The sequence below is a fragment of the Brachycentrus maculatus genome, unplaced genomic scaffold, assembly GCF_059751285.1.
Source record: "Brachycentrus maculatus isolate JH-2025_06_01 unplaced genomic scaffold, ASM5975128v1 h1tg000147l, whole genome shotgun sequence".
Taxonomy (NCBI): Eukaryota; Metazoa; Arthropoda; class Insecta; order Trichoptera; family Brachycentridae; genus Brachycentrus; species Brachycentrus maculatus.
In genome coordinates, this window is record NW_028280900.1 from 2,054,301 (window position 1) to 2,073,115 (window position 18,815).

General features: G+C 34.7%; 2 protein-coding genes across 2 annotated transcripts; one reads left to right on the top strand and one right to left on the bottom strand.

Annotated features, from left to right (window-relative positions):
* Positions 1-1,336: 1,336 nt before the first annotated feature.
* Idh3a (isocitrate dehydrogenase [NAD] subunit alpha, mitochondrial) lies at positions 1,337-14,762 on the bottom strand. The gene is made up of 4 exons (XM_088261139.1): positions 14,711-14,762; positions 14,033-14,200; positions 8,907-9,551; positions 1,337-8,400 (listed from the first exon to the last, which is right to left on the bottom strand). The coding sequence occupies exons 1-4, from the start codon at positions 14,735-14,737 to the stop codon at positions 8,167-8,169; spliced, it is 1,074 nt and encodes a 357-aa protein (XP_088117265.1). The 5' UTR covers positions 14,738-14,762; the 3' UTR covers positions 1,337-8,166.
* Positions 14,763-15,210: 448 nt separating this feature from the next.
* On the top strand, positions 15,211-17,653 carry Vps33B (vacuolar protein sorting 33B). Its single transcript, XM_088261140.1, has 2 exons — positions 15,211-15,484; positions 15,574-17,653. Exons 1-2 carry the CDS (start codon positions 15,327-15,329, stop codon positions 17,396-17,398), a joined length of 1,983 nt encoding a protein of 660 aa, XP_088117266.1. The 5' UTR covers positions 15,211-15,326; the 3' UTR covers positions 17,399-17,653.
* The last annotated feature ends 1,162 nt before the right edge of the window (positions 17,654-18,815 follow it).

Sequence of the window (18,815 nt, forward strand, 5' to 3'; positions counted from 1 at the left end):
AAAAGATTTCGAGAAAAGTACTTACATCTATAGTTAAGACTTTAATACCTACATAAATACTTCTTGATTCATTCTCTCCCTTGATTCGAGTCTATTTCGCATTTATTTTGCTAGATTTTATGTTTTCCGGGTTCTCCCGTCTGTCGAAATAAAATGACACATTTCTAAGATACTGATCACTACGGGTAACTCGGCAATTATTGCATATATGTTTTTTTTTTTCATTTTACACATTCATCCCAAAGCGATGACCAAAATGCTAAACATATGTATTGAAAAAAACGAAAAGAGAAAACTTAGTGATGTAAATAAATTCATGATTATGTAGAGACGGCGTGTTCAATGAAAATGTTTTTTACCAATATCCACAGATGCTACTCACTTTGATGTATAGGATTTCCCTAATATTTCAGATTAAAGTACTTGACCAGATATAAAAATACCCGGATTGAAATACTAAGATTAAAAAAAAAACAGTAACTATTTTCCATGACATGGTGAAACAGAGTTTCATAGTTAGCTTTCTCTCTTCGTTTATTAAATATATATGTAATGTATTATTATTGTAAAACTAATTTAAATGTAATCATCATCATTTAGTTAAATATATATTTGTAGTAGGATTACGCGCTTGAGGTGGGTGCAATGAGAATTGATTTGTTGTTTTTTGAATTATCAGTTTGCATGAGAGAACCTGGCTTCGTATTACTGTTACAAGACCATTATTATAATGTAAGGGATAATGACATAAGACAGAACTATAATATGTAGGTAATAGTCAAGGTAATCAGTTTGATTGTAAGAAATGTTTTTAAAGTTGATATTTAATATAGTCTGTAAGCTCTTTTCCTTAGATAGTTCAACCGACCGGTTTGACTAAAGTGTCATCACGACGCTGAGTAATTGAAATTCAATAAATCGAGTGATGTATATACGGTACAGGTGACAAATTGTAAGGAAGTAGGAAATACTAGAAAATACTTCTCATTACTCCTACGACTTCAGAATACCATTAGTATTACTATGTATATTTATGCGGAAGTTGCCTAGTTTTAATTATTACGAAAGCGGCACATCCGCCAATTCCCCAATAAACTTAATCTAAACAACTAAAGAGTTGAAATGTTTCAAACGTTTTAGAATCTGTGTACAGTAAAAGTTCATTAATTCAAACATTTGGCCCTAAACCGAAAGATATTTCAAATTTTGAATTCTTTAATGATTTTTTACGCAAAGCATTCCATAATTCAAATATATTTAAAACCCGAAAAAAATAATTCCTCGAAATCGAGTGCAATCATGAAAAACGAGCAAAAATAACAAAGAAAAAAAAAACAAAAAAATAAATAAAATAATAGTGAAAAAGCTGTTTTTTTTAATTGATTAAAAATTAGATTTTATTCACTGCTTGTGTTATTTTACTAACAATTATTATATATTTTATTACTTTCGGAACCATTGCCTATATTACTCTATATAGTAAAAAAAATAGTTTTGTAACATTTTTTAATTTTCTACTTTAATTTAAAATTGAGGAGCTTTTACTGTATTAAAATGATTTTTGTTTATTGGTGCCATTTTAGAACTTCAATAAAATAATTAATACAATCTTATTAATAAAAGCGACACACTATTACGTCACTGTAGTTTCAGATTTACGTAGAAAGAAAAGTATTTCTTACTTCCATTTTTATTAAATGTGATTATTTTTATAGAATACATATAATATTTGGTTGTGTTAATTTCTAAATATTTTGCATAATCTTGCCACCTCGCTTATATCTCCAGTATTTCCCTGTCCTCTTCTCTTGCCGATTTAGAACCGAGCCTAGAGTTGCAGAAGCTAGGGTGTGTTACACAGAAGCAACCCGATGTAAACGAATAAGAGATCAGCGTTACATCTATTTAGATGAGTTCTTCTTCTGCGTCGCCCTCCCTACTGCATATCTAGTACACGGCACGCAGGCAACTTGATTGGCATAATGATTATCATATAAATACAGTAGAATTTCTCTAATCTGACTAACAGGTGTTAAATCGATATATGTATAAGAAATCACTTATTAAAATAGGCTGTTTGGAGTTATAAATAATACAAGAATAATGTATAAAGTATTCTACGAAGAAATAAAACCTGGATACAAGAGCCGATTATTAAGTACATATGTATCTTGAATATTATGTGTTCAGAATTTGTTCTTGCGGGTTTCTTAAAATTAGCACAGCACCGGAGTGTCGGATTATAGAGACTACTGTAATATGATAAATATGCAATAATTCTTTAACAAAAAGTTTAGTGCTTTGTTAGTTTAGTCGTTTGCTAAATTCATATTTTACAAATGCACTTCATTTTTTTGTGCGCTTTTGATAAAGACTATGTACAGAAATATATTTTTTCATATTTATTAAGACATACACGAGTCTATGGGCAGTTTGTTCCGCATTCAGTTCACCAATGTTTATTTCCTTCTCTATTCCATATCATTATATAGTGCAAATATTACGAATATCTATTTATTATAACCAAATGTTATTGGCTATTTTATCTCGGATTAATTACAAACGTAGGAATTCTCTATTTAGTTCAATAAACTGTGTTTTGTTATTTATTTATTTAAAATGACCATGAAATATGTACTCAAAGGTCAATAAACTATGTAAATTGTTATTTGGAGGTAAGATACTGATAGATCTCGAAGATCCTGATCACGAATGACCCTGATATAGGAATATTTTTATGAGGATTTCTTTATTTTCCTCCCATCATGTTTTGTTTCAATCACTGATCATTACTAAATTTAAAATAAAAAAATACAATCCAGAAATAATGATGGTTCATCGATGTTTAACATTCTGAATATTATAATAAATATACATTACTTTGTGTCATAAAATAAGAACTCGTTAATTCAAACAACTATAATTCTAATTTCTTCATATTTCGATTTTCTGATCCCTCAAAAAATACAAAACTTTTGATAATTTAAAAATATCGCTGAATTTACAGATTTTTTAAAAATATTTTACAAGAAAATAACAAATCGTAAAAAAGATTTTTTTTCAAAAAAAAAAAAATCTGGTACATGTATTTTTATTTTTATATTGGTTAAAATTCCCTATTAATTCACAGCTTTTGTCAACAAAAAATATTGATTGCACATCAGTTTAGAAGTACAAATTACTCAAAAAATATTGTTTATTCAAATTTGATATTTTTTAAATTTTGCTCCCTTCTATTTCGAATTAACGAGCTTTTACTGTTTTTAAAATGGGCACATTTTAATGTATTTCCACTTAATCTGGTCAAGAAAAAGTAATTTCAAAATGTTATACATACAATGGTTGCTTGAACGCTAAAGAAAGGGGTCTTTACTCTCCAGAAATGAGTTGGGAGAATCGCAATACATAATAAGTATTGATTTTGGGAAAGTAAAGGATTTTTCTTATTGTTGGTACACACAATAAGATTAATTTGCAAATTGAAATGTCGGGCCATACGGTTTATCTGATTCCTGGTGGCCATTAACACTGCGACATTGCACCACCATTCTTCAAAAATAATAATTACCTGCACTTATTAGAGGTAGGACTTGAATATCATAGATAACAGGATAGCCCACCATTTTGATTTGCGACTAATAATAGTCTTATGTCATTGCGACACAAACGGGCAAACGCTCGACTGCCAAGGCGAGATGATTTCCATCAATTACAAGAAAAATTCATGAAAGACTTCCTTTTGCATACTGGTTTTTTATCTTTATTCCCATTGTTTTTGTTTTTCCTACGATAATATATATTTTGTTGTAATGATAAAGTTTTATAATCCATAAAAATATTTGTTATATTACAATATTAATTTGTAAAACCTAGTGGCAATACTATTTAACCCCATAATAGTGTATTTTACCGTTATGTTTAATATTAGGGTGTCAAGCTGGTTGAGGTTTAAGTAGTGCACATTCTGAATGTTTTATATTATTTTCTATTACGCAGTACAAACGTGCGCAAGTTTATCCTTTGTGCTTCTGCACCTTACTTGTTGCGCACTTAGTGTTACGAAAATTGTAAAGTGTTATAATGTATTTGAAAGTTAAATGAGGTATTTAGTTGATTTTGTAGAATATGAAATATTGGATAATTTATTAGCGCAGGCGTGTTGTGCAGTTTTCTGTTTTAGTGTTAATTAGTCATTCCTGTTCATGAGAACCCTGTGATATTCCTTCTTACCATTTTCTGTAAAGCATACTTTATATAAACTAGGAATGTGATGTGACGAGACGGAGTCGTGATTTACTTAACATTTATTTGTAACCACTCGGACTAACCGGTGCCTCCTAGTCTCCCGTCGGGTCGAGTCATAATAACTTCCTCTCTTCTAAGCGGCATAATCTCCCCGGTACTTTAAAATGCACCGGATTCTATTATGTTTTATCACTTTTGATGGAGTGTTCAACATTGGCTCGTCCTTCGACGATGTATCTCAAGTACAAAATTCAACAAACCAATTTTACCTTACTATTACAGTTCTTTCACCTTTTTGTTTAGCACTGGATCTTATTAAGGCGTAAGTTTGTTTTTAATAAAGGAAGATATGTATCTATGACTCATCTCAATATATTAAATACAAGCTGTAAGTCGCGTTTAGCAACTCGCTTCCGATGTTACATAATTTTACCATAAAAGTATCAGAATAAATACAATTTATCCGCCTCCGTAGTGCACGCACGGCTACCGTTCTGGAGGTCCCGGGTTCGATTCACAAGGGGGAATTGCAATTTCTAATAATATGGTTGTTTGGACATAATACTAGCACAGATGCGTTACTTGAATAAGTATTTTAGCATTTGTTCTATCTACCATATAATTTCTCCAATCAATCAATCAATTTTGCAAAGCATTATTTTAAAGGAGACCTTTAAAGTAATGGAGACTTTTCATACTTCATATAACATAAACTCTTAACTTGTGGATGATATATATATGTGCTTGTTTGTAAAATTTGATAACCGTGAATCAAATTTGTTTACCATGCTACTATTTTAACCATGTTATTTTTATTTTAAAAATTATTGATATTGTAGCATTGAACAACATAAAAAGTAAAAATGATGTAATAAAATTGATGAAGTCAATAGTTTGTACATTGGAAATTAATTAAACTCAATTTATGAAAATAAAATTTAAAAAACGTATCATTTGCAAGTAAAGATGTTAAGTTAAAAGAAATATGCATGAAAGTATTAAATTGTGGCGCCCTGTAACTTCTTCAAAATGTAATTTATTTTAAAATAAACTTTGATTGTAATGTTTATGGCAAACACATTTACACAATAACAGTAACAAAACAGAATTACTAAACGCAGCTTGCAGCTCAGCATTGTATTTATTATCTAGGTGGCACTGGACTTATGGTGGATTTCCCAAATAATAAAATGATATAAACTATAATGCAATTTGTTGCGGTCAATTGACAACAAAGAAGAAAAAAGAGTGTTATTATTTGAGTTAAGTGATTTGAGGAGGTTCACTGACAATTGGAGTCCTCAATAATCAGGATTGTTTGGTAATTTGACTTGTATTATATAATGTTACTTTATTAGTTTGTGTTATCTTAAAATAATTTATTTCTACACTGATGAGAGTTTGATCATATTAAACTAAAAATTGTGTGATTTTTTAATACCTACGTTAAGGAGTGGGAAGATTCCATTGCAATGTTTATCCCGCAAGTTAGTTATAACATTATACCATAATGTTTTTTGTTACCGAGGGCAAGGGGAGAGAGGTATGAGGAAATGGATTTTTATTGTTTTTTATTTATTAAATTGTCTCACTTTATATAATTTTTAATTATGTAATATAATTGTTTATGTATAAATTAAATAACATTTATTTAAATTACCAAGGTTTTTTTTATTATTCCGACTGCTATGCAAATTATACTGTTCCTGGAATCCCAATCACCTATAATATGTTGGAAGGGGGAGATTTTTGTTTAGTTATTTGATGATTACAAGGTTTGAAAAATGGAAAATAATTGCATACTTCAGTAGTTTACATTACACACAACACAATTTAGGTATATACAAATGCACTTGATATTATATATATAGTATAGGGTCCGCCATCTAAAGTTTTTTTTTTCAACTAGTGCTTATTTCGTGAATGGTAACACTTAGCTCATGTCTGATTTGACAGATAATTAGTTTTATCCTTCCGCTGAGCGAATATGGTTGTGTATACGCTTGAACAACGCTGGGAAATATTGCGACATTACTTTGAAAATCATGGTAATGTTGCAGAATGTGTGCGAAAATTGCGTACGGTTTTTGGAAGAAGAGAAGCACCGTCAGCTCCGTATGTTCGTTATCTTGTGAAAAAAGTGAAAGAAACTGGCATCCTCATCGATAAACCAAAGCGTGAAAAGCCAAAAACAGTGCGTACACCCGAGAATATCGATGTTGTGGCAGAAAGTGTGCGTGAAGCGCCATCAACATCAATTCACCGTCGTTCTCAACAATTGAACATTTCGGAGACATCATTGAGACGAATTTTGCATAAAGACCTTGGTATGACGCCATACAAAGTCCAATTGGTTCAGGAGTTGAAGCCAACTGACCATCCAATGCGTTTTCGCTTCGCTGAGTGGGCCTGCGATCGACTTACAGAAGATGCCGATTTTGCCAAAAAAATCATCTTTTCGGATGAAGCTCATTTTGATCTTGGCGGGTATGTAAACAAGCAAAATTGTCGTATTTGGGGCACAGAAAACCCGCACGCATACATTGAAAAGCCGGTACACCCAAAACGAGTCACTGTTTGGTGCGGATTTTGGTCCAGAGGCATAATTGGGCCATTTTTCTTTGAAAATGAGCAAGGAGTGGCCGTTACAGTCAATGGCGATCGTTATCGGGCCATGTTGAACGGATTTTTGTTCACAAAAATTGAAGAGGAGGATATTGGCAACATTTGGTTTCAACAGGACGGCGCTACGTGCCACACAGCCGAAGCTACACTCGATAGCACTTATAGCATTTTCAAAAAAAAAAAGTTATTTGGCGGACCCTTTATAAATACTTCAATACAAAGAATCATACCTACCGAAAAAATTTTCCGATGGCTCATTTGTCCATATATGTAATGTATAATACGCAGAAGTGGAAAGTCGAAAACACTAACGGATTATCCAAGTGCTTGAGAAGGTACATAAATTCATGGCATTTGTGAGAAGTCCAATAAAAAGTCTGTTAAAAATCAACCGAATTTATTGGAGAACCAATAAAAGATACAATGATTCCTTATTAAGACACGTGTTAGTTACAAAAACATTTTGTAATGGTAGAAACATAAGACAACACTCCTCCGCGCGCGGTACATTACTATGTAACTCCCGGCCAGAGAAGTGGTACGGCACATAACCCGAGACCTATCGTTACCAATAAATTACTACACTAAATCACATAAACGTCCGGTAACTAGAAATAACTGTAAGATTCTGCTAATAATTGATCATAATTGCTTTTCTATTCACCTAATAAGTGGATTGAATTAACTAAGATGGCGCATCGCCAACAATACTTTGCTAAAATTCAGAATAAATAAATATATAATAGCCCCATTCTAGTCGCCGTAGTAATCTCATCGCGTCGTATTTACAACAAGCCAAATTTTCGTCATTTCCTAAACATAAATAAAAGATTCATAATTTAATTTCTAAGTTATTCACATGAACAACGACAAAGTACACTTTAAGTATTGTCTTGGGATTTCCTTAGCTGAAATACATTAGCCCAATCTAAAATTAGAGAAAATGCTGAATTGCTAGTAAGGGGAGTAAAAGGCAACGTTAGACCGGCGGGACTTAAATTTAGAACCTAATTTGCCTAACGCATTAGAACTTTGGCGAAACAGGAACCCGAGAAGGTAAATAGTCAACATTTCCCGCTCAACATACATCGAATAACAAAAATCAAAGTCGTGTAAAATAAAATTATGTGTAAAAAAAGGCGGCACGCAAAAACTGTAAAAGGTTTTTTTTCTTTTTAAAACTACGCAATAAATACTGTAAAATATAAATATCAACAGTCAATATAGAGTGCTTTCTCCCATTTTGTTTGTACCGAGGCGGGCAAGCTTAACTTATCGACTAGCTAGATAGGCAGTTTAGTGAGCCTCTATCTTCTTGATGATCTCGTTGGTGAATTCGGAGCACTTGGCCTTGCCCCCGAGGTCTCCGGTGAGGAACTTGCCCTCCTTGATGACGGCGAAGCAGGACTTCTCGATGAGGTCGGCGTGCGTGTTGAGCTCCATGTGACGCAGCATCATGACGGCCGACAGCAGGAGCGCCGTGGGGTTGGCCAGATCCTTTCCGGCGATATCCGGTGCCGTTCCGTGGACCTTTGAATCAGATAACGCAAAACAAGTTAACTACGATTGTGTGAGAACAAAAAAAAAACTTTATTGTAGCCAACCAAACATGGTGAACGTAGTCAAAAGTTTTTTGCAATTTCCTAACGATTTTTAAAAGGATTTTCTTAAGGCCAAATGAATTTATTAATCATACACAATATGAAAAACTGATAAAAAAAAATGCGAATTCAGAAAAACAAAAGCAATATTTCATTCGGACTTGAGAGAACATACTATTGTCCATCCTTGGTTGGTAGGAGTTGATGGAATTGAATAGGTATATTTTTGTCTATTGTCTTTTTTTAAAAACATGATGCATATGATAAGTATTGTAATATGGTCCAAAACATGAACAATCAGTGGCAACAAAACCTACAAAAATACTAACATCATATAGCTAATTTCCGACTAGAGCTTTACGGCATGAAATTTGTGATATTTCAGGAGACACTTAATTTAGAGTTGTGACTGGTGGGAGATAGAGTAGCACTCACCGACTCGAAGAGCGCCCCGTTGAGGCCGATGTTGCCGGAGGGCGTGAGGCCCAGGCCGCCCACGAGCCCGGCGCACATGTCGGACATGATGTCCCCGTAGAGGTTGGGCATGACGAGCACGTCGTACTTGCTGGGGTCCTGCACCATGTTGAGGCACACGGTGTCCAGGTACTTCTCCTCGAACTTGACGTCGGGGTACTTCTCGGCCATGTCGCGGCAGCAGCGCAGGAAGAGGCCGTCCGACATGCGCATGATGTTGGCCTTGTGCACGGCCGTGACCTTGTGGCGGCCGGCGGCGCGCGTGTACTGGAAGGCAAACTCCGCCACGCGCTTGCTGGCGTCCTCCGTGATGAGCTTGATGCTCTGCACCACCCCGTCCACGATTTCGTGCTCGATGCCCGAGTACTCGCCCTCCGTGTTCTCGCGGATGGTCACCACGTCCACGTTGTCGTACAGCGTCTTGTAGCCCTCGATGCTGCGGCAGGGCCGCACGTTGGCGTACAGACTGAACTCCTTGCGCAGCGCCAGGTTCAGGGAGCGGTGCCCCTTGCCCACGGGCGTCATCAGCGGCCCCTTCAGCCCGATCTTGTTCTTGTTCACGGAGTCGATGGCGTCCTGGGGAATGCCGAACTTGCCGTCCGCACCCTGCGGAATATATTCTAATGATATTATTCAGACATAAAAATATAATAAAAGAGCCAAGAATACTTATTTTAAAACACGAGAATAAATAATATTTTATGGCTCGAGATAATAATTGAACTGCAGTCATCAAGTTAACCTCAAATGAAATGATGTAATAAGATATTTTATTTATTGTTTCGACATTAACTTTGTGGTAAGACATGTTACAATGAATAAAGAAAACACTTCGTTTTTTACCACTTGAGTTTTATTATAGACTACATGTTTAACTTTAACTTCTGAAACATGTAGTCTATAATAAAACTCAAGTGGTAAAAAACCAAGTGTTTTCTTTATTCAATGTAATAAGATCATTGTAGGTATAATACTATGACAAATTAAATTTATTATTATTATTTAGGGGGATATAAACCATTACAGTTAGTAGATGTGTATTGGAGTACTACATAGTAAACAAATGCGTGTGAATATAGTGCATTGCAAGTGGCCCTAATTGATTCATAATCTGTACGCGACACATTCACAGAATTTGTTCTACAGGATAATCAGAAAGTGCTGAAATTATTATTTAAAAAAAGAATTTTAATGAATTACTTCACAATTACTCCTAAATATAAAACAACTTATTTTATGGAATGCGATAAAAACGCAGATACAAAATTCGGTTTCGAAAGTAATTTTATTTGAATAAACGTTAAAAAAAAATTGTAAAAAATTGAATTTTCTGTCGGCCTGGAATGCATTATCGTATTTTACATTGATTTGTATGGGAAAAAATGTTTCGCTTAACGAGTAAGATGCTGGAACGAATTGAACTCATTATGAGAGGTTCTACTGTATACTAAGCACAAAAGTCTTACCTACTAATATTTGTAAACACACTATATTGTGACCATCTGCCAAGCTTCAAATTCAGTTATGTAATCTTCTATAGAACTGTCAGCGTTTCAAAGAAAAAACAAAAGATCTGAAGCCGAGATATGTAAATGGTTAGGTAACCACGTAAATGTGTGGGTGGAATAGTTTCTGTAAATTAGTGGAGGTTAACGGTAATATAAATTAGTGGAAGAGAATGCTAATTGCAACGGGCTTATTCATATTTCACAAATAAGTAGCTCTTTATCAATTGAATAATAATTGGGTTTACTAATGAAGATGTCATTTACATATTTCTCTAAAATAAAACTAGTGTCTTATCGCATAATAACAAAATAATTTTAAAAATACAAATTATATCTTTTTTTACTTAAAGATATCTAAATATAAACATTGGCTGTATGTGATAACGACAACGCGCGAATGGACAAACTATCCTAAACATGGAGAGACCGAAATCTAGCAAAAAATACCATGACCTGCTAAAATTAATATCAGTAATTTTTAGTCTAATATTTATTTAATATGACCCTGGACTGGTACCTGAAGCGGAAGGCTGACCACCTGCTCTTTGTGTATTTAACGACCGAGATAACACTACTTCTATATGATGCAGTGCCCTATGCACTGCTGGGTGTGGATAAGGGTTAGTAGAAGGAAGAAGGGCTCAGTAAGAGCACTAGTGCTCGCCATATTTTTGTACGGCGTGGAAATGTGCATCATCAAGGAAAGGGAATGACAGAGAATAGACGCATCAGAGGAAGATGCTGCGCAGACTGAACACCGCCTATGGAGGCGGATGGCCAAGAGAAACTCCGTTTCATGGAAAGACTTTAATCTGCCGTAAATTTTATCATCCTCGGGTATTTATGGACATGTAACGAGCCGACGACAAGAAGAAGACGGAGTTGATGGTGCCAGGTCCAATGGCCGCCGGTCACTCCCCCGAGTACCGGATGGATCAGATAAATAAGCTGAAGGTGCTGCTTTGAAATAATACACTAGAAGACAGACCTCGCAGAGCCACAGGTAGCGCAAAATAGTCCAACACGCCACAAGACCAAATAATGCTTAATCACCACCAGCCTGGCCAAAGTCAATGATCGAGAATAATAAGCATTTATTTTAAACATTACAGTCTCAGTAATATGAAATTTCCTACTTTTAATTTTAGACAGTAATCAACATAATAATAATAAAATGTCCTAATATATGTACATACAATGTCACCGACTCGGGAAATCTTTGGTCACATTCTCTAATTTTGTGAAATGGCAATTGTTTTTACTGAATTTTCAATGTATTCCAGCAAGTACGAAAGTTGGTTTACGAAAGATTTCTTCTTCCTCTAACCCTTATCTGCACCCAATGGTGCATTGGGTACTGCATCGTTTTGACACGGTGTTATTTTGATCGTTACTTACACGAAGACAAGGTGATCACTCCTACGCTTCAGGGACCAGTCCAGGGTAATATTAAATAAATTTTAGAGTATAAAATCACCAATATTTATTTTCACCTCCCTTCCGTGGGAATCGAACCTGGGATCTCCAGCACGGTAGCTAAGCGCGCCAACCATTAGACCAACAAAGAGTTACCAAAGATTTGAATTATATCAAAAACAAATTAAAATTTACAAAACATTTACATTGTTTTATATATTTGATGCCTTCCATATTTGCGGAGATTTTAATACCTTGCGTAAGTTTCAATTTTTCACAGCCTTTTGCAAACATTGCACCGAAAAACAACATTAAAATGGAAATTAATTTAGTCAACAAGCTGCAAGAAATGAAATAAATCATTGAAAGATAACCTGAGAATCTTCCCAACCACAACATGACTGGCTAGAGAACAAAACAATAATATTTACATTTAAAATTATGCACACAACACTAACAAAAGTTTTCTAATACATATCGCTCACTCCTTTCAAGAACGTCATAAATCAAAAATCGTCAATTTTCAGTTGTGCATGTTTTCGGAATGCCCAGAAAATGTACTATATCCCAGCAAAAGAGACATATTTTTAACTTAATATTTACCCGCTATAGAGCAGAAAATGTTGTTTTTGCATTTTGAAGAAAAGGTATGGTTTAATTATTTTTTTTAAATAAACTAAATATTTTTCAAATGGAGAAAAAACATTCAGGTTTTACCTCAAAAGAACTGTTGCACAGTAAAAAGTTCAATAAGTGGCTTGATATTTATTTTCAATACATTGTGTTATATTTTTAAACTTTAAAAACATTCTCCTGCAAAATCAAGTTTTTTGATTTATGACGTTCTTGAAAGGAGTGAGCGATATGTTTAATAACACGTACTGAGATGTTTCTGTAAATTGGCTGATAATACTGGTCAGCATTCTCGCTCTTAGATAAGTAGTTAACTCTTTACAAACACCAAATTAAATGAAAACCAATTTATATACGAGTAGATTTGTATCTTTTATAAATCAAGGTATCGCCTATTGAAATATGATGTAAATGAGCAACCCAGATATTTCACAAAGGCAAGATCAGTCCCGCCCTCCAGATCCACGGATATATGGGGTGAAATATGTTTGATAGGATTCGGGTGACGTTAGTGAAAAAGCTCATAGTGAAGGACATTACGGCTGTCCAAACTTAAAACACAGTAAGGGACATTTTTTTTTGCAGTACATTTTTTTTTGTATTATTGGACAAGTAGAATCTATTTAGTCCAAAAATGTAAAAAAAACCTACTACAAAATACATGTCCCTTACTGTGTTTTGAGTTTGGACAGCTGATTACTGCTATATTAGAAAGGAAACTATAAAAGTGTTATAGCGGAGAAAAGAGGAATAGCAGTAATGGCAAGGGCAACTCGGGGTTGCATATCCACACTTGTACCGCTTGCGTAAGTTCTACACTGCCGATATATACGAGTTCTTCGAGGATAAAATTTGAAATGTAAAAACAAATGATTAAAGATGTCCGCGACAATCATCAGTAAACAATACTTTAAAAACTAATAATAACTTAGATCGAGAATAATACAAAATATAAACATTTATTTTAAATCACATTACAGTCTCAGTATTATGAAATTCCCTACCGTTAGATAATTTTAGACGTTAATCAACAAAATAATACTAAAATATCCTAATATATGTATATATAATGCCACTGACTCCCTGACGGGAAATCTTTGGTCACATTCTCTAATTTTGTAAAATGGGAATTGTTTTTACTGAACTATTTTCAACGTGTTCCAGCAAGGACAAAAGTTGATTTACGAAAGATTTCTTCTTCCTCTAACCCTTATCCGCACCCAATGGTGCATAGGGCACTGCATCGAATTGACGCAGTGTTATCTTGGTCGTCACTTACATGAAGGCAAGGTGATCACTCTTGCGCTTCAGGAACCAGTCCAGGGTAATATTAAATAAATATTACAGTGTAAAATCACTAATATTTATTTTCACCCCCCTGGGAATCGAACCCTGGACATCAGCACGGTAGCTACACGCTGACCACTACACCACGGAGGCGGACAATAATAACAATCCTATATAAATTGGCATGTAAATTATTGGGTGCGGTTGAGGGTAAGAAGAACGAGAAAGAATGAGAGTACTCACCCTGACCGGTGTAACATCCACACTTTCCCATTCGATGGGAACGTTGGCTGAAGCGAAGATCTTCTGCACGGCGGCCGATATCTCCGGCCCGATGCCATCTCCGGGGATGAGCGTGCACTTCTTGGGGGCCGAGCTGTAGGGCCGCGCGCCGCTCGCGCGAGGCAAGGCCTACCACACATTACATAAACATAAACACTCCCCCAAAACCGACCGTCTGTCTCAGCGATTTAATTATGCAGAAACCTACGCACAAACCTTCATTGCACCTGCATACTAATCAACTCATTAATTCGTGTCAATTACACCATTAAACGGCGCAAATCTCGACACGTCCGTGAAATTTGGTCGGAGACCTTATGGAAGAAAACATCTTAGAGAATAGATATGTTAAATTAAATGTCTCTAAAATAAAATTTTAAACAGAGGCGAAAAGCGATACTCTACAGTTAAAACCAACGGCCGCGTTCAATTTAACTGAACGTACTTAAAATAGATAACATTTTGCGAGATCTATTTTTTCTTTTGCATAATAAAATGATAACCTCAACGTTTAAGCGTAAGGACAGTGAAAAATAAGATGTTAATAGCTCAAAAATAGTCTTCGGAATACCGTGTAATTTATGAGTTGTCGGAATTGTAATTGTTTCAGTAAATGTATATAAGGATGATATAACTTACCAATCTAGAAATAAATCTCGCAGCCATGTCTGAAGGAGCGAAAAAGACGTATGAAAATTTAGAAACGGCGCATGACCGGAAATTTAGTTCTAGTGTTGCCATAGAGATAGTAGAAAATAGCTTGATTACATTTTTTAGAATTTAGAAATAAAAAAATATTTTGTTTAGAATTTACAGTTTTCCCATTTTAAACAGTGCAAAAATTTTGACAAATTCCCTCAATTTTCCAATTAACTCGCGCAGTTTATTTGCTTCACCGCGTAAGTAGGTGAAGAGGATCGTTTCTTTACTTACCGTTCGCTTATTTTTCCTAGAATTTTCAGTAGTTTTTGCCAGCACCATGTTTATAATATTTATAATTGTACTCCATCGTTTTGATGAATTGAAGATTTAAATTTTATTATTGTACCCACAAAAAATAAACTTATTTCTATTTTATTAAAATACATATAATATATACCTATGCCTAAATGTATGTATTTTACAACTTTAAAAAAACTCGATCTAGGTAAACCGTTAGCAACACTATTGTTTTGACCAGATTTGACGTTTGAGTGACATTTAATATTGACGTTTATCATTTCCACGTTAAAATCGTCTCGGAATACTATTGAAAATGGAAATATCTTTAAAGAAGAAAATATCATCTCTATGTCTCATCTCTCAGAAGAAGTTGGAAAGTATTTTATTGACTTGCGGGGACAAGAAAGACTTAATAATTGAACCAACTCTTATCGAACCTCTGGAATGTATGTGCGCGGCTTCTTGGTTACGGTTAGTCATTTCGGTATTTTTATTTTATTTTATATATTTTTTTTACTATTATACTGTGTAGTGTCTCACTCTATTGTTATTTTTTTCAGGCAAAGGGGAGTGGATAAAATATATAAACTGGACCCGAAAATCAATTCATCCACAAATGCCAACAGGATCTATATGATTCCGTCGTGTTTGATTAATTTTAAATATGTCCTCGACCAAATCAATGGTCTACTAAGCCAAAAGGCTGTAGATGAGACAACTTGCATCACAATTATAGTTATCCCAAAAGTTTTTGCAGCATATGACACATTATTGGAGGAAGAGGGACTGGCGGGAATCGTTAATCTCAAGTCATTCCAGTGGGAACTTATTCTCACGGATGAGAATGTTTTAAGCCTGGAATTGCCATTTCTTTTCAAGTCTGTCTTTGTAAATAAAGATTCTTCGCTCCTAAATAGCGTATCCAACTCGCTGTGGACTCTCTTCCAAATTGTGGGAAAACCTCAGTTGTTCGTAACGGTCGGGAAACTATCCAGTAGCGTTATGGAAATGTACGACATATACCATGAGACATTTGACAGAGATAAGATAGCGAAATCGGAAAATGATTTCGGAGCTCTACTCATCATGGATAGAGACCAAGATTACGCTTCGGGACTCCTCACTCCGGCTACTTACACTGGCCTCCTGCACGAAGTGTTCCCGGTGAAATGCGGGAAACTCGATCTCGATGTAAATAATACAAAATTCAAACGAGGAGTGACGAATTCGCAGCCTGAAGCTCCAAACAAGGATAATAAACTACCTAATAAAACCATTATGCTTTTGGACGGTGACTCTGACGCTATTTATTCTGAAATCAGATATCGACACTTTTCTACTGTTTTTTCTGTACTAAATGCTAAAGTCAAAGCTCTAAACACGGAAGGAGGAAACATCGGAGACCTGGGATTAACCCAAATGAAGCAGTATGTCTCCACCAAGTTACAGCAGGTAATTGCAACAAAGAGAAGTCTGGCGAATCACGTGCTGGCTTGCGAAACTATCGTATCTTCTTTGGGAGACAGATTCGAAGACATCCAAATCACAGAACGATCCATGCTTTATAATCGAAACAAAAAATCAAACTTCAATTATGTAGAAACAAATATATGTACCGATTCCAACATGTACACATCCTTGAGGTTGCTATGTTTACTGACTTTAACCCAAGGAATCACTAGCGAAGAATATAACAGTCTCGTTACTAAGTACTTGCACGCTTTCGGCTATAATTTTTTATATATCTTTCAAAACATGTGTTCAGCGGGGCTAATATTGGCTCCATCGAGTGGAAAACTGCAGCTTAGTATACCTAATTTGGCCACTATCAGCGATAGACTGCCGCGATGGCAAAATAATTTCCAAACTGCCGCCAATAAACTGAAACAACTACCCAGCGATAGTGAAGACATCAAAATGAATGATCCAACATGTCCGAGTTATGTATTTAGCGGGTCTTACGTACCGACTGTTGCCGCAATATCTAAAGTTATTCTAACTTCAGAAAACACAAATGAGCTCATAACCAAACTGAGTCTTGTTAATGATGTTAAACTCGGAGGTTCCATATTCGACGGTTGTAAAAGCGTCGATGATCTCGGAGATAAACTATCGCAAATCAATATGGACAATTCTACGGCGGTAAACGATATAGATATTGGTTGTAAAGACTTGAAAACGGCGGCCAATTTATTGAAAAGTGACAATGTTAAATTTTCATTGATGCCTCTCCGACCTAAATCATTATTGGTGTATGTGATTGGTGGTGTAACGCAAGCGGAAGTAGCAGCATGTCACTTGCTAGAGAAACTAACAGGAGCTGTCATCGTGTTGGCCAGTGATTCACTCATCACTGGAGAAAATCTAATACGTGCCAGTATGTAGGAACAAGGACCATTGTGCCTCCTGCTATAAGGACTTCGATCTCTTGGCAAGTCATCCATCACGAATTTTGTAATTCTTTCATTGCCCTTGGCTCCGTGTGTGCGTACCAGTTTCTTACCCAGCAGCAGTGTACCCACATGGGTTTTGAATGAGGGGCTTTGTTTATTCCAGGTATAGGTAAGGCGGACCAACATAATTACAATTTACTTACTAATCCCCAAGAGTTAATAAAACTGTTGATATTTTCCATTGATTTAATGTAAGATATATATTTTTTAAAAATCAAAATATAAATATTTATGTATTTTAATTGTAGGATACATCATTAAGAAAAATATCTTTCTATTTGAGGTAGTAATTTTTTAATAATTGACTTTAGTATGTTGATGATTTATTTCATTTAAGTTAATTAAATGATAATAATTACAGTAAAAGCTCTTTATAACTTTATGGCAGAAGGAGTGGATCCCCCGATTGGACCCCTTTACTTATTATAGATGTCTGCGCAATATTTCACTTTGTCAGTTAAGGTAGTGAGGTAATTTAATAATTTATCTGTCAAAAATTTTCATTTTGGTTTTTGTTATTTTGTTTAAATTTCAAAAAAATATTATTCCGAATTATGAATTGTCAAACTTTTTTATATAATCGAAAGTTTTGTATGAAAATAATATTGGAGACCCATTTATGACCCTTTTTATATTCTTTGCAAGTCAAAGGTTCTCAACATAAGATGTCGCTGGATAATTTTTCGTAATAATATTGTATTGAATATTTTTACAAATATATTTTTATTATGAACTTAGAGTACCACTGACTAGTGACGTAACTTGTATGGGAGAGATGGAAAACACTGACACGTCCATTAACTTCTACTGACATCAAAATACTTAAAATATTTTTTTTATTAATTTTTTTTTTTTATTATTTTTTTATTATTAGATTAAAACCAATATTTTTAGCTTTTCCACTTTTTTATTTGACCAGCGACCGGGTTTCGTCGTTACCGACATCATCAGACCAGTCTGATGATGTCGGTAACGACGAAACCCGGTCGCTGGTCAAATAAAAAAGTGGAGAAGCTAAAAATATTGGTTTTAATCTAATAATAAATTAAAAATGCAATTCCATCACGAAGTGTCAGTGGATAATATAAATCTACTTAAAATCTGCCGTATTCGTATGCGTAGGGCGAGTAGGAAAAATTTGACATTTCACTAATGTTTCTATAGCTGTATATTTTTTTGCATCTGAATGTACAGGATACGGCTCGTTGCGTTCAGGTGATAATATAGCGAACTTACCTCATGTATAGGGTGGTTAACGAGCTTTTACTGTATGGAGTGTTTACAAAGTTAATGCTGATATCATTAGTCAGAGTTAAGTTTGTGTAAATTTATGTCGAGAGATTTTGTAC

Excerpts from the sequence above, each read along its gene's own strand:
- Idh3a (XM_088261139.1), bottom strand. The coding sequence starts at position 14,737 with ATGGCTGCGAGATTTATTTCTAGATTG. Across the intron at positions 14,201-14,710 it reads CGAGATTTATTTCTAGATTG|GCCTTGCCTCGCGCGAGCGG; the intron begins GTAAGTTATATC and ends AATGTGTGGTAG. Across the intron at positions 8,401-8,906 it reads ACGGGGCGCTCTTCGAGTCG|GTCCACGGAACGGCACCGGA; the intron begins GTGAGTGCTACT and ends TCTGATTCAAAG.
- Vps33B (XM_088261140.1), top strand. The coding sequence starts at position 15,327 with ATGGAAATATCTTTAAAGAAGAAAATATCATCTCTATGTCTCATCTCT. Across the intron at positions 15,485-15,573 it reads TGCGCGGCTTCTTGGTTACG|GCAAAGGGGAGTGGATAAAA; the intron begins GTTAGTCATTTC and ends TATTTTTTTCAG.